This window comes from Paralichthys olivaceus, chromosome 16 (genome assembly GCF_024713975.1).
Source record: "Paralichthys olivaceus isolate ysfri-2021 chromosome 16, ASM2471397v2, whole genome shotgun sequence".
Classification (NCBI taxonomy): domain Eukaryota; kingdom Metazoa; phylum Chordata; class Actinopteri; order Pleuronectiformes; family Paralichthyidae; genus Paralichthys; species Paralichthys olivaceus.
The window spans coordinates 3,195,623-3,211,218 of record NC_091108.1 but is presented as its reverse complement, the minus strand read 5'-3'; the positions used below and the strand labels follow the sequence as shown (position 1 = coordinate 3,211,218).

The window sequence follows — 15,596 nt, the reverse complement described above, 5'->3', positions numbered from 1 at the left end:
TTTAGTCCAAGCCTCTCATCAACATCCAGAACAGGACTCCCTGCTGAGTTCTCATGCTGGACCAACAAACAAAATTCACATTTATCCCTCTGGCATAAACTCTCAATACAAATAGCACCCACAGAGAATAAAGAGGGGACAAAGCAGCTATTGCTGGATCTCTCTTTTAGACTGTCTCGTCTCTGTGAAATGATTTTGATCCTGTCTCCTCTGCCTCCATCTAATCCAGTCACCAGAGATTTACCTGTCAGGAAAAAAAAAACGTTGCTGTTTGTTGTGTTTTGTGTTCCGAGCTCAAACAAAGTCCCTCCTCCACTGGCAGAGGAGAGATTTGGCTCTGCTGCCTCTCTGTTGTCTCTTTTGCACAAACACGTCAACATCATCACGTCTCTTTGAGTCAAAAATCCTCCTCACCTTCTCTCCTGTTGAGTTTGGCGAAGCCCGGTGCGTGGCTGCTGGACAGCTGGGAGGAGCTCCTGAAGGACGATGGCGGCAGATTGGACACCAGTGCGCTGTCACACGCGTCTGTAAACCAATAAGAAAGCAGAACAAATATGAAACTTAGATTTCGATTCACAGCCGGGATGGAAATCTTTAAAGGAGATTGTCTTGGTCAGACACTCTCACAGCAACTGGACCATTTCTAGAACGCTCAGGTGAAGGACGGAGCCTGAGGAGAGCAGCAGGAAGCAGGACATGACTCATGTGTTGAGTCAGTATCATTCTAAATGTGCTGTGATGATACCGTCCATTTTACATTTACAAACAAACACAGTCACACTCAAACCTTCTGGTCATTTCTTCTTCGGTTAAGCTGCACAGCTTGGACTGTGGGAGGAGGCCAGAGAAAACATGGACCTGTTCATATGTGTGTTAACAAACAGAGGGGACCTGGTCAGCTGGCAGGTTCGAACAATCTTGCTGCGAGGTGCTAATCACTGTCCCACCGTGCCGCCCACGTACAGCAATATTACTGCAGTTTTTTTTCTTGATTAATCAAAATCAACTGTTTTGTGAGTGAAATGTCAAAAATAAATGATTTCAGAATCTATTGTGACATTTACATTGTTCTATATTTTAGTCAAATCACAATGACACACTTTAGCTGCAATGTGTTCAGGGATTTATCGTTATATAAGCTTCTCTGCAGGTGTAAACTTTTCTGCAGCAAAATAAGAAACTTGGTTTGCAGAGATTTCTGGCGATCATTCCCACATGTGAGTAGGAACACACACGAACACACACACACACACACATACACTTTAGTATCCAGAGATAGCCTCACAGGAACACCCATTCAGAGTGAAAGAAACTAATTTAAGTGCCACAGAACTAATTCTGAGCACTGCAGCACCTGGAGGATCAGAAAAACAGAACAGCAGGGGGAGATTCAGAGTTATTGGGCAGGAGCATCATATTTTTCAGCTTCAGTAAACAGAGTAGTGCTTCAATCAGCAATAAGTTTAAAGTCACATTAGTGAAAACAAGGGGATTGATACAGAGACGTCTCAGATCTTAGTATGAGAGAAAAATCATAAAGGCAAATAGCAGGAAGCCTTAAATCCTGTTCTGCAGGGGTGAGTGGTTCAGAGAGCAGAGATCAACAGTGGAAAACACACTGAGGATATCGGATGCAGCAGGAGATGGATTATTCTGTGTCTCACCCTGAGTGAAAAACTGTTGAATTGTTAAAAAAACAGCAGGACAGGAGCTCAGTGATGCTGCCAGATGAAAGTCTCCAAATTATCTGAGCTCCTCAGGACCAAAGTTTCAGACTTTTTGCAGTCAGCAGTGTTTTAAAATAAAAAAAGAGTAAAGCGAGAAAGAGAATGCGAGAATTTGAATGTGTACAAGTTCCGGCTGAGGTCCAAAACTGTTTCCAAACCCCTCATCACGTACAAGATGGAAGAAACAACATGGAGTCGACCTGGACATTTTCAGAAACTGTTTTTTATAGAGTCAAATAACATGATAAGTCATGTACCCACGTAAAATGACAAAAACCATCTTTCAGAAAAAGTTAGTTGTGTGTATTTTGACTTTATAGTTTGGGGATCCGATCTATTAAGATAGAGGAGGGCAGGTTTATGACCTATGCTGCAGCCAGCCAGCAGGTGGTGATTGAGATGTTTTGGCTTCACTTTTAGAGATGTCACTTTGTCCACTTTATAAACAGACTCAAACTGCTAACAGGCAGCAGCTGGAGCCAGAGGAGTAAGATGATTCTAATAACGTAAACAGAAAGTGAATATGTAATATGTTTCCTGCTGCACCGTTAATGACAAAAACCAGTTTGTGACTCTCTGACTATTATTAAAACACAAGTGTCAGAGCGGAGCCTCGTCATTGAGAAGAAGGTTTAATGTCCCCCAGGTGGAAACAGGTCTTTGAGCTGTAACGGCACCGTATTAAATAAATGAACAGTGTAATAATGTCCAGTTTGATGAATGAACAGTGTAATTCTGTCTCGATGGATAAATGGAAGTTGTAATCCTGCAGTGTTGTGGAGATGAATGGTGTTTTGACTGGTTCATGCAGGCTGGATGCTGACGGATCAGAGGAAACCTTCACGTGTTAACACACTTTAATGGTTTATGAATGATCGACTGCAATAAAAGCATCATATATTACACATGCTGCAATAATTAACAGTAATGGAGCTGGATTTAATCGGCTTCTCCTCCACGTTCTCCCATAAACATGAACATAAAACATGAGTTATTACAAGACTCTTCACTCTCTCTGCAGATATTTCACTTGTTTGTTAAATTTTCATCCCACTGAGAAAAGAGAACTGACTGTTTGTTCAGTGAGATGCTCTGTGGTCGGCACAGTGTAATTCTATCTCACACAGAGACACACACACACAGATTCATGAATATCAGCTCAGTAAATATTCATCATTTTCCTCTCCAGCTCCAAACTTTAAAGTCAAACTAACGCTGCCTCCGTCTGAAGCCTCTCTGTTAATGGATGTTGTTCTCCGCCATCGAGACAAGAGACAATTACCGTGATTCACGTCCCGGTCCGATCCAGACCCACAGCTCTGACAACGAGGCTCAGGCTTCAATTACTCTGTCAACATTAATGTTCTTCATCTCAACAACACGAGGTCTTCATCTGCCTCTTCAGATCCACCACAGCCCCGGGATTTGAAACTTTTTAAACTTGAGCATTTTAACCCGGGTCTTTAACCAGCTGATTAGACAGATTCCACAGCAGCAGTGTTATTTATCTTCAGCAAAATTAACCGGCATGAAATTAAAAATTAAGCATTTTAGATTTTAATCACTAATAAGGCTTCAAAAGCTGAAGTTGGAGATCTTATAATTACAGTGTTCAAAGAAGTGTGAAATTCTGTCCCCATTTAGGGACAAAGCAGCTGGTTTTCTGCTGAATAAAGAGACCAGAGGTGGCAGCCTGCCCTCAAAATAATCTCCTTATCTATTTACTAACGTCTCAGTAACGATTGACTGAAGTCAACATGCTACAGTTCATTTAAAGGCAGAAATCCTCCTCTGTCACACTGCATTGATTAAAAACTGGTGTGCGACCGCCGCACTGTGAGAAACACAGCTTTTAACATCTCGTTCAATGTGCCTCATTTTCTTCGCCCACGCCTGCGGATTGCTCCAGTCACATTTACTTTTCATTGAATCACCACTTTTTAAATAGTATATTAGATGCTGGAAAAGACAATTTAATGTAGGTTCATGGTGTCTAACTTTAACATTTTTTCAATATGCAGAAGAAGAGGTTATAAATATTTAGTTTGCTTGGTCTCGACACTATAACATTATCCAGTGAATTTGCGTAGTCGGTCATAGCTACAGTCTGAGGCTCCCCCTAACAAAGAAAGGTAGAGGAGCTGCAGTCATGGACAGTGGAAAGTGATGTGTTTTCTGAGCATTAGGAGAATGTAAATGTTGTTGCTGTGGCTCAAGAGGTAGATCTCACTAACTAGAAGGTTGTAGGTTTGATCCCAGTCTCTATTTCTGCTGGCCAAAGTGTCCTTGGGCAAGATTCTGAACCCCACATTGCCCCTGACGTCTGCTGCAGCAGTGTGTGACTGAGAAGGAGCTGCACATAGATGCAGTGTATAAATGTGAATGGGTGAAAATAAAACTGTACTGAAAAGCACTTTGTCTGGTCATGAACACTAGAAAAACACAATGTAAATACAGATACCATTTAAACCTTTTCCATTTATAACCCTGGTTAAAATGATGAACCTGAATATTTCTCCTTTAAGTGAAGGAGTCTAACCTCAGAGTTTCTTGAGCAGGTATCATTAAAAATCTCTTATATTCAAACTTTAAGTATTTTTATAATTAGAAAGTGGTTTTGAGCTTCATACATATTTAATTTCCCTGTTTAAAATGCGATCTGGCAACTTGAAAATCCTCAGGAGGCCTCCAGTTCTTTGCTCCCTCCTGGTAATATTTATCCCTGCAGGCCTTGGGCTGACAGACACTTGCTTCTGTGGATGCTGAGTGAGCCCTCGGCATGAAAAGCAGGTGAATTACAGTTGTCTGAAGAGGAGGAACGAGAGGCACGGCTCTCCAGTGCAGAGTGCTGTAATTCCCCTGAGGTGATAATGAGCGGTGAGAGCGCAACCTCGCCGCGGTAACACTCGACACAGAGCGAGAGATAGAGGGAGCGGCGTAGTTTAGAAAAACGCTCTTCCTCAGCAGGGGGGGGGGTTTGGTATTTAAGAGTGGACATCGCTGACAGTGTGACCAGTGGAGCACAAACAGACGGCTCCAAGCAAAATGGAGCTAAATGTTGAAATACCTGCCGGACTCTGCAGCCACTGAACCTCAACACTGACCCTGACTGTGTGGGACGGAGACCTCTCCTGAATATTTAAACCGCTGCACCTTCCTCAAGTACAAACTGCTCAAGAACAAACGCAGTAAATTCACTAAATTCAGACTTTTTTTCCTGACTTTTACATTTTAAGCATCCAGGTCAACAGACATATAAACTGCAATTCCCAAATGACTCTATTTATATCGCTGCAATACAAAATAATACTTTTAACTTCAAGACAAGGTCAGCTCTGAAAAGTTACACGAGGAAGAGATGAGAGAAAATATGAATATGAATATGTCTTATTTCTACTGTGGTACTGTGGCATTACTGCTCTAATACTGGCCCAGGAAAAAATATAAGTTCCCGCCTAAGGTGAAACAATAATAGATGGGAAGTGGAACAAACCTCAGCAGGACAGGAAACCGTTATGTTGACATCTGAGTGATAAGAAATATCTTTTCATTTCATATCAAACATCCTTGTGGACACCCATTCATCACCCTCTGGCCAATCCATCCATCCATGCAGCCTCCAGTGACACACACACTCCTTCAAGTCCATTTAATCACGAGTGACATGGTAGACTAATGCCAGAGACAGGGAGGGAGGCCACGGCTCATTCACCTGCATTGTCCACTTCGTTACTGTTCTGCTGAAAAACAAAGTGCCCACACTGGAGACCCTGAATACCGATGAGCTCCATCCATCACCTCAACAAACAGCAGCGAACAGGAGGTCCCGCACTTCAGAGCTCTATAAGCCACACAAACCCCGAGTTCAGTGCTTCCGAGATCAAGCCGAGCAGAATTCTTTCTCCATTCAGAGCACATCGCAGGAGGCAGGATAATGAGGCTCCAGCGATGGTTGTTTTTACTCCTGAGCACTAAAAATCATCCTCGAGCAGAAAAACGTCAATGTCCATTTTACTAATGTGCACAACCGCAACCTCCAGGTCCTGACATACAGAGAGAGCATTCAAAATAGAATGATTATACTTTGAGTTATGTTTTCATTAGCTCAACATGGTTGGTTTTAACACAGACAGAAAAAGGAGATGACGAATGTTTCATTCTGAGTCACCAGCTCATCTGATGCATCACAACAAACTGTTAACTTCATATTTCTTTGATTTGACTTCATGAAATCTAAAAGATCTGTTCAGTAAAACAGTTTGCAGCTGTAATCAATAAAATATCAACAAAAGAAAATACAGAAAAAGAAACTCAAAAACATTGTTGGTTAAACACCCACTACAGGCAATATGTTTATTCATGTGAATCTTGTGTTTGATTATTTTTATAGTTTTAATTTAATTATTGATTTTTTTTGTATTCTGTATGTTTGGATGTACAAAAGAACAATAGATGGATGATACACTTTGTTTAAAGCTCTTTTCATTACAAGGTTATGAAGTGTTTCATAAAAATTCTGATGAAAAAAAACAGCAACAACATCACGCCCCCAAAACACGAACAACTGACAACTGTGTCGTGAGTAGGATTTCAACCCTCCCTCTAACCACAATGAACCACAGACCAGAAAGTCAATGAAATATATAAGTCCAATTGCTATTTCTGCATCTACACTAAATTCATCCATCTCATGTTTATCCCTTCAGGGTCACAGCAGGGCTGGAGACAATGGCAGCGAACGACAGGTCGCCAGGTCTGTCACGGGGCTGACGCTCACATTTACACTTACAGGCAATCATAAGTCTGTCATTAACCTGAGCTACGTATCTTTAGACTGTGGGAGGAGAACAGAGTACCGAGAGAAACAAGGACAACATGTGAATTCCAGACTGAAAGGCCCTGATGGGCCGTCAGCCGCAAACTCAGAACCCTCTTCCTGTGAGGCGACAGTTTAAGCCTGACTTCCTCGGTCACTAAACGGTGTGACAGCTGCCAAAGTGAAACGCTCAGCACCTTAAACATCAGCTGCCAAAAACAACAAATATATATACGTGTTGTCTATCTGTCAAACCCACTCCTGCATGATTTCAATTCATTCTGGCCTTTTAGACATTATCCAGCTAGAAAAACAGCAGATAATCAGCTCATTATGTCCGGCACAATCTGTACATGCAAGAATTCAACCCACACACAAATCCATACAAGCGGCATCCTAATGCACAAAGCGTGTTGCACAACACTAATGTAGCGCTGCCTTTGAAAGGCGAGAACAATCATCCTCCTCACTGAGGCTCGTCACACTGAGCAGCGACGTGGGTGGCTGAGTGGGAGACAGGCATCAACCAAATGAAGTGATCAAAACAGCGACGAGCCACCGCATCACGGCAGCATTTAAAATCTCTACATCTTGTAAGTGTCAAGTTTAACTCGCATAAACACAGAGAAGAGTTGAAACGAGCTGCTGAGAAGCAAAAGTTTCACCAGGGTTCAGTTCAAACGCTGCTGAAGCCCCGAAAAATTCACTTTGAATCATAATGCCAGAATTATGCAGATTCACAGGCTTCATGACTCCGACCAATGGCTCCAGAGGGAGCTATGCATCATGGAATATCTACTAATCCACCAGCTGCACTAAGTAAATAATTTGAATATATTTGCCTGTAAATGTCTCTGAATAAAGAGCAGCAGGACACTAAGTCTCCATAGAAAAAACTGAAAAAAGCATAATTCTGTTCCATCATTCAAATAAAATAGGAGGCACAAGGACATTTGCATCATCCACGCAACTCTGCAAATCTAATTTATTTCATAGATGAAAAACTGAATTGGACACAGGGGATTCATAAAACTCCAAACTCTGCATTGCACCAGGAGAAGAGCTTTTACTACAAAATGTTTTTATGCATATGAGCAACATAGTGCACCTTCTGCTTTGTGTGGGTTTTTTTCTGCAAAAGGGCAGTGGGCGTTGGGAGTTGAGTAATTTAGCTACTGTACGTGTTGGTGTAAGACCACATATCCTCTGGGAGTTGTTTGTGTTTTATCAAGTTTAGTTCAAACAGACTCATGTCTGTCGTTTGTTTGGCCGATGTGGAAGCTGTCGTTCAAACTCTGGGGCAAAACAAGAAACTGCTCCTCCTGGCTGTGGTTCACGAGGCGGAACAGATCATCCACTCACCAGAAGGTAGCTGGTTCAATCCCCAGCTCAGACAGGCTACGTGTCAAACTTTCCCCTGGCAAGACACTAAACAAAAAATCGCCTGTGACAGCTGTGTTGTTTGAATGTGATAGAAGTGCTGTACGACTGTGTATGGGTCAGAGTGAGGATAGATCAATCTGTGGCGGTAGCTACGACGACAATGATGCATCCACATCACAGGAACGTAAATACCTGCAGATGCATGCTATGAGGGCAGTAAAAACCTTATGGATGTTTTAATGGTCTAACGATGTGGCAGGATTTATCCCTGTGGTTGCCAACCGAGAGAGGAAGAGGGAGAGAACAGGTGAAGCAGTGAGATAACAAGTTAACATGAGTGGAGCAAGGAGCGCTGCACATTTAAGTAATACACCTTTTTAACGGCAGCCATTTTGAGGTAATAGGTAATAATCACATTAATTAAGCTTGTGCACTATTTAGAAAAAGAAGCCTACTAATAACCGAGAACTTGAGTCTGGCTGAGCAGGAGGAAGAAGAGATCTACCTGGAAATATTGTTAAAGTGAAGGAAACGTGTGTCGTGTAAAATGAGGCCAGTGCAGCCTCTGGAACAGCAAAGCCATGAAGATCACATCCTGACCAGAGAGAGACACTTTCACTTTAACAGCTGGTCTACAGAGACCACAAATCCTCCCTGCACTGCCACTGCAATAACACACACACACACACGCAGAAACACACACACGTAGCTCCAAAGATAGAACTGGAGGTTGTGACAAAAGACAATCTCTCTTTCTAAATGTGTGTTTGTGTTTGTGTAGCTCAATAAACCACACCAGAAGCCGCAGTCACAGCATCTACTTAGTTTGACTTTACAGCCGTTCCTCCCTCAGGAGACATTAGAAGATAAATGCTCCTTTAAAAACTTCTCTGCAGTGAATTTGATGTTCTCCGTCTTCCTCTCACACACTCACAGCTCAGCTTTTCCTGAGGCTGGGAACACAAACGCTGCTGAGATTTCTTTAAAAACCCAAGAGAAGAGTTTACGTCCTTTAGAAAAGTTGTCGAGACAAGCACTGACACTGAACTTCTGACCTGAACTACTGAACCTTCGTAGAGGTGGAATAGTTGGGGGTAAAACTCTGAAGAGACACCAACTAATGCACAGATCAAAATGTATCATGTGTCTGATTGTTGGTCGCCTTCTTCTCAGCACACTCTGAACTTAAAACACTGACCCGGTGAAGATAGACCGAAGCCCTCTCAGTTTACATGAAGTAAAAAGAGAAGATATTGTCCTTCACACCAGGAATAAAACTGATAAACCATCCTCTCCACTCCACTTCCTCCTCAGAAAGATGCTGGTTCTGGAGATAGTGGTGGTTTGGGAGCACAGGACTGTAGGTAGCAGTGTTCCAGACCAGTAGTACACACATTTGTTTCCTGCCTGCCTTAAATTTAATCTTTCTCTGGAGCCTCGAGTGTTTTTATCTCTGCAGTGATAATGCACTTCAGAGAAATTCAATTTTTTGTTATCGTGTTACAGGGGTCATAATTTATCACACTGCCATGATGTGACCACGGTTGTATGACTCCAGCCAAACCATAACCATCCACTATCATTATATGTATGTAAGGATGACTTTGAAGGAATTTATTGAACAGTTTCGAGCTTATTTTGCGAATATGTGATGAAATAAGATCGGATTTATTTAGTCGCCATGAGGGACGACCTCCTGACTTAACTCATGTATGTAAACCTTTGTTTACAGTCAGCTGAGTTGTTATTTACATTAGTGATTAAAATCCATGTAAAACTCTCTATTAAGCTTGTTACTACTCTGAAACTACGCAGGGCTTGTTGTTGTGTATGTCCTCAGCAACCTTGCATGCCAGTAAACTGGTCCCACTGCACTTGTGCAACAAAACAAGCCCTATGTTTCTCCTGGTAGCACTGACACAAAAGAAGATGGCTCCAACCAATAGTGAAAAGATGTTTCTTAAACTTTCACTTTTTGGGGGGAAGGACATTAATATTTATACCAGTGCTGTCTAGTAGAACCCAGGACTGTACGACTCTGCAAAACTCAACACGAACACTCACACTTCCTTTTATAGCCAGCGGGGGTGAAATTGTACAGGCAGTTGAGAATGTCACAGCAGGGGAAACTATTAGTGAGACACACTTTCTTATCATCTGTCTCTCCTCCTCTCACTCTAATCCTCATCTTCCACCTGTCTGTTTTTTTTCCTCAATTCCTTCCTCTCCCCCTTATTTCTGTCCCGGTCTACGTTTCATCAAACCTGTCGCCCCCCCCCCGCCCCCCCCGCCATCTCCTTCCACCTCCTCCTCTGTCTCCTGCAGACGGTGGCCCGTGCACAGACAGCCGAGTCAGTGAGGGATAAAATGGGAAAGGAAGTTGAAAATGTCACTGCAGTTGTGAGGAACACAGAGGGAATACTACCAGACAGCCTGCAGACTCCTGACCCCTAAAACTTTATCCCCTCATACTTTATATTCCTCTTCCGACTCTTCTCTCCCTCTCCCTCACTGTCCACCCTCATTCTCCTCCTCCTCCTCTGTTTCACCTCAGAGTGCTTAGCTCTGATTTAGCTCTGTCTTGTTGTGTTGAAATACAGCCTTACCCTTCCGCCTTTAATGGCCACTGACTCAGCTCCGTCCTCCTCTCTAATACAAACCGACGGGGCCTGCTTCTTCTCATCAGCAGCGGCTGCAGAACACCGGAGCATCAGGGGGCACAGCTGTGGTCACTGGGTTCATAAAAAATCCACAGCGGAGGTAACATCAAACTGTGATCAGCATATATCTCAGTGTGGACGTGGAACCCTTAAGAGTCTGGGCTGGGCCGGACTTCTAGTGAAGTTATGGGTTTATTCACTGAGAACTGGCATTAACATGGAGAACCGGGTGGAACAGAGGAAAGCAGATAACCAGTAGAGGAGAAGTTTTTTATTGATGCTAAATGTCTGATGGGAAAGACATGTCATAATAAGCCATTAATCTAAAATATATTCCAGACACCCCCTGGTTCTGGAAGCAGAAATCCAGTTAATATTTCATGACTCTCAGCTGGAGAACTTAGATTGGAATGAAACTCTCCCATTTGAATCATCAGTGGAAAAGATTGACAAGTGTGTCAGAAAATATCTGCAAAAGTCGAACGGTATTTTCCTGGGGAAACGAAAACTTTGAGGAAGAAGTTAACTAAAGCCACTGCAGCAAGAAACATCCAATCAGGGAGCTCACAGTTCTGCTTCGAGAGCTGCCGATGTTGACTGAAAGATAACTGTTCAGAAAATGTTCACAAGAAAAATCTGAAATTAAGGTGCGGGATGTGCACCTTAATCAGGTTAGAGTAACATTATGAAATGTTTTTATGAAATCTACTATTAAGGAACATTAAAATAATATAAGTGACATTTTTATAAAGAGGGGTTGATTTCTGTGACATTGGTATTGGCCATTGGCAGCACCATCACATTTGTTGCAACTGTGGTCCGTTAGAATATTCATAAAGTTTGACGATCCTCAGCTCGCAGGCACAAGTAGTTGTTGAGATTTAACAACATTCATGTTCACCAGACAATCCAAACAATCAACCATCATGAAAATCAGTTGTCAGCAGAGAAGACAGGTGGTCTTCAGTTCTCTATGCAGAAGCAACATCTCTTTCTCGTGTTGGGTTAATGTGGTGATGGGCTGTTAACTGTGAGACCTGCCGAGGAGAGCACCTGCTCGGACTCTACAGCAGGAAGGAGATAGAGTTTTCAAATGTTTTACTGATTCATTCGTCAAATAATTATTGCCAGTTAAGGGTTAAACAGATTATTGTGTGCATCCCTAGTTGAAACCTTTTAATACAAGCTATGCAACAGACATGAACTTTCATGATCCCCATATCACTCATGTTTCCTTTTTTCACTTGTATTCATGTCTGGTTTGCACTTTATTTTTTATTATGCGTTATTCTTTGGAATAACATATCGTCCTTGCTCTGAATAATAGCAAAGTGCCTCCTCTGTGTGGAGAATCTGTCTGGTCTGAGGCTAATCTCCACTGTAATAGAGACTGAAAGAGCATGGTGACCTTGGTAACTAATGCAGCTACAGTTGGTAAGTTTAATGTTCCCGGTATAATATGGAATTATGGCAGTCATAACCACTGTATTAGCTGCTGCAAATAGAGTTGTAAGTGTAAAATCCATTTGTTGTTAGAGTTTACTGTCTGAAAGTGATGGAGTATCATGACCTCTGCAGCAGAGAGCTGATATTTGAAGCGACAACAAGTCATCTCTGATGACGACAGCTCCACATGATGGATGTCTTCATTTTTTGGGAGCCAGACTGGTTCTAGGGGCCGTGAAAAAATACAACCTGATATGAAATGGATGGACTGCAGTCGTCTGTCAGACCTTCATTTAACTACCTGTTCCTGGGTTAGTAAACACAGATTCATGACTGGTGTCTGCATGTTAGTTCTGTAACCTTGACTTCATCAGATCCCATTCATGCCTGCACACATTTCCATAAATGACACTAAGGAAGAAAGATGAATGGGATTAATCCTCAGTTACTTCACGCTGATGGTGCCCCATCATGAATCATAAAGAGGGCGTTTTACAGAGAGTTTCACCACCGATTCAAACCGAGGCGATGGCTTTGTTCTCCTCAGTGCAAAACAACAGCTCACCAAAAGGCAATAAATTTCCACCAGACACTTGAAACAGGCTCCTCAGCATTTTATTTACCAGATTAATCCTGGAGGAGACGAGGGATTCTTCATGAGCTCTGATATTTAAACAAGTGATCCTAATATTCCCCTGGTGCTCCCGCATCTTAAATAACCAGCTTATTTCTAAAGGCACCCACTCACATTCATTGGCTGAGTAATAACGCCCCTGACTTTGACATTCAGCCTCCAGCATCTCAGTAATTTACTGTAACTCATATTAAAATCCCTCCACAGCTTGCAGCGGCCTAATAATCAAAGCGTTCCATCGACACGGAGCGTATGAAGAACTGAACCACGTAGATCTCACTGCCTAATTAGCTGAGACGCTGGTCACCAAGTTCAAGGCAAAGAAAACAAGATTACCTCTCCGTAATGGCAGCCCAGAGTTTAATCACAGAAAATCACAAGTTGATCCGGAGGCAAGGACACTGATAACTTTAATATTAAGCTTTTTGAAAACTGTAAAAATATAAATAGAAAAGTTCTCACCTCTGTGTATAGAGTGTCTAAACTAATACTTAATTATGTAATTTTCCACCTGGATGTGGCAGCCGCTCTCACTTAGAACAAGACTGATATGAATTTGTTGGGGCTGATGCCAACACCAATATTCAGAAGATTATATTTTTATAATTTTCAAAGATTCAACAAGATGTTAACAAATACCGAAGACAAAGAAATGTAATGCTTGATATTCCACCTCTCAAACTATAGACTGGTATTATCATACTTATTACTTATAAATAACTATAAATAAAAAGAAAAACAAACATTTGTGTAAAATGTAAATATAAAATAGTATATTTTCTGCATCGTTTATTATGTTAAATATAGTCATATCAGCAAACATACAGATTTTGATGTCTGTGAAATGTTCGGATCGATAAAGGGGTCGAACTCTCCTCTCAACCATCCTTATATATACTGTTATGTTATGCTCATATCCCTAAAGTCTGCATAAAGCTCAGTAGGCTACATGGTGAAAAATCCATTACCACCTCACTCCAACTGAGCCCGTCAGTCGAAAACATCTCATGTTTGCAGTGTGGTAATGGACTTTAAACTACAGCTATTCTCCCCTCTTGTCACTATAGGGTGAAACAAGGCCTGGGAAATACAGCTGCAGCCATTAGAGCCAAGATGGAAGCCAAGAAAGAGGTTTCAGAAAAAAAACAACAGAACGACTAGAAACTTCAAATTAAAGTCTAAAGAAAAACAATAGAGGAGGAGCAGTGAGGAAGAAGAGAGAACTACTGACATGCAGCCTGGTTTCACCATTTCAGATGAGGAAACACAACACCAGTCTAATCATCAGGCTTTTACATTATGAGGGATAGAACGTTCCACGCTAATGAAGTGGCAGCTTTAGTGCACAGTCATCAGTGGTTTGGGCATATTTGGGACAACGCACAGTCCAGAGACCGAACCATAAATATTTCATCAGTCACACATTTTCTGAGCTTCAGCACAATCGGTTAGAAAGAAATGAATAGACACGACCTTAAAGTGCGAAGTCTCAGCTTTAATCTGAGTTGATTTACATCGGTATCGAAAGAACTGTGTGTGAGGTGTCGTCCTGTTAATGCACAGTGGATTCATTTGAAGAGTAAAAAGTAAACAAGGTAAAAAATAAACCATCAGAATCCTGCGTATGTGTCATCGACAGGCCGGCGGCACGATGTTGCACAAGGTCTGAAGTGGGGTCGTGTTATTTAGCCTCCACTCACTGATATAAACTGCTGCTGTTAACCCGACTCAGACTCAACCCAAGGCATTGTGGGATTGCTGGTTGACAGGTAACAAGCACGCTAACAAAAAAACAATAACTGTTCTGAACAAAGCGAAAATGGATGATGAATCACAGCACGCTTCCAGTATTGGATTTGTCATTATGGATTCATGTCATCAAAAAGAGAGCAAAGTTCCAGACTGGATTAAAAACGTTCTGAAAGTGATTCCAGAGACTGTACTCTGTTCTTCGATGTCGTATATACGTCGACTTGTGAGGGTTAAGGAGAAAGTTTATATTTCACTGTTCAGTTTTGATTTGTATTAAAACGTCCACAGTGGAATATTAGTGTCTCTGTTAAACAGAAAAGCAATTTGACTTGATTCACATCTGCTGTTCAGAAGCTGAATTACTGCGAGGGTGGAAACACAAATATGAAACCTCTCAGGACGTATTTATTTCACTCCTTAAATTCACCCTGATAAACAGCTTTAAACTCGACCTTGCCCCTGGCGCTGGCACAGCTCTGAGACAAATGACACGTGGGGAGAAAAGTTGTGTACGATTATTAAGTGAATGATGTAGTAGAGGTGGGCTCGCTGGGGAGTAAACGGTTGAAGGACAACTTATTGGTTTCAGGGAGCTGTGGTTTATTTCTTTGTTTCTGTTTATGGATTTTAAATGGCAGACATTCCTCTGGGTCTTAAAGCTTTTACAACAAGGTGAAGAGTTCTTCAGCTTTAATTTGGCTCCATGCAGCTTCGAGTGACAACATCCCTCAATCATCTTTCCTTACAATCCAAAGCTCTAAACTGTAATTTACAGATAGGTGTAGATTTACACTAACTTTGAGTAAATTTCAGGGAATCTAAACCTCCTGGTCGTTGTCCCTTCAGGGTCGTGAAGGAACAGGAGATAATCCCAGCTGACATTGGGCGAGAGGTGAGGAACAGGTCACCAGGGTCGTGATGTAAAAGTTAAACACAAACAAACCTTTTCCGCATTGTTCTTTGAGTAAAATAAAAGTTATACCTGATACCTGGACAAAGAGAAGTAGCTCCTGTCGAGAGGGGGTGTGACGTGTTCAGTAATTCAGTACAACCAGTGAAGGATGATATAAAACTGAAATAGCATGAAAGGTGCCGTACCCCTCATTTAAACATTTACATTAAACCATCCGTCCTTCATCGGCTTCATCATCTCAGACATAGAATCTGACATCATTCAA

General features: G+C 41.9%; 1 protein-coding gene across 3 annotated transcripts in view; it reads right to left on the bottom strand.

Moving 5' to 3' along the window:
* LOC109639088 (contactin-associated protein-like 4) overlaps positions 1–15,596 on the bottom strand; it is a 71,937-nt gene that overhangs the window by 45,186 nt on the left and 11,155 nt on the right. For all 3 annotated transcript variants that reach the window (XM_069510811.1, XM_020102372.2, XM_069510810.1), the window contains exon 2: positions 415–525. Coding sequence is in view for 2 of the 3 variants with exons in the window: in XM_020102372.2 (XP_019957931.2) it covers positions 415–525 (111 nt within the window). In the remaining variant the exon portion in view is untranslated. The remainder of the gene's footprint in view (positions 1–414; positions 526–15,596) is intronic.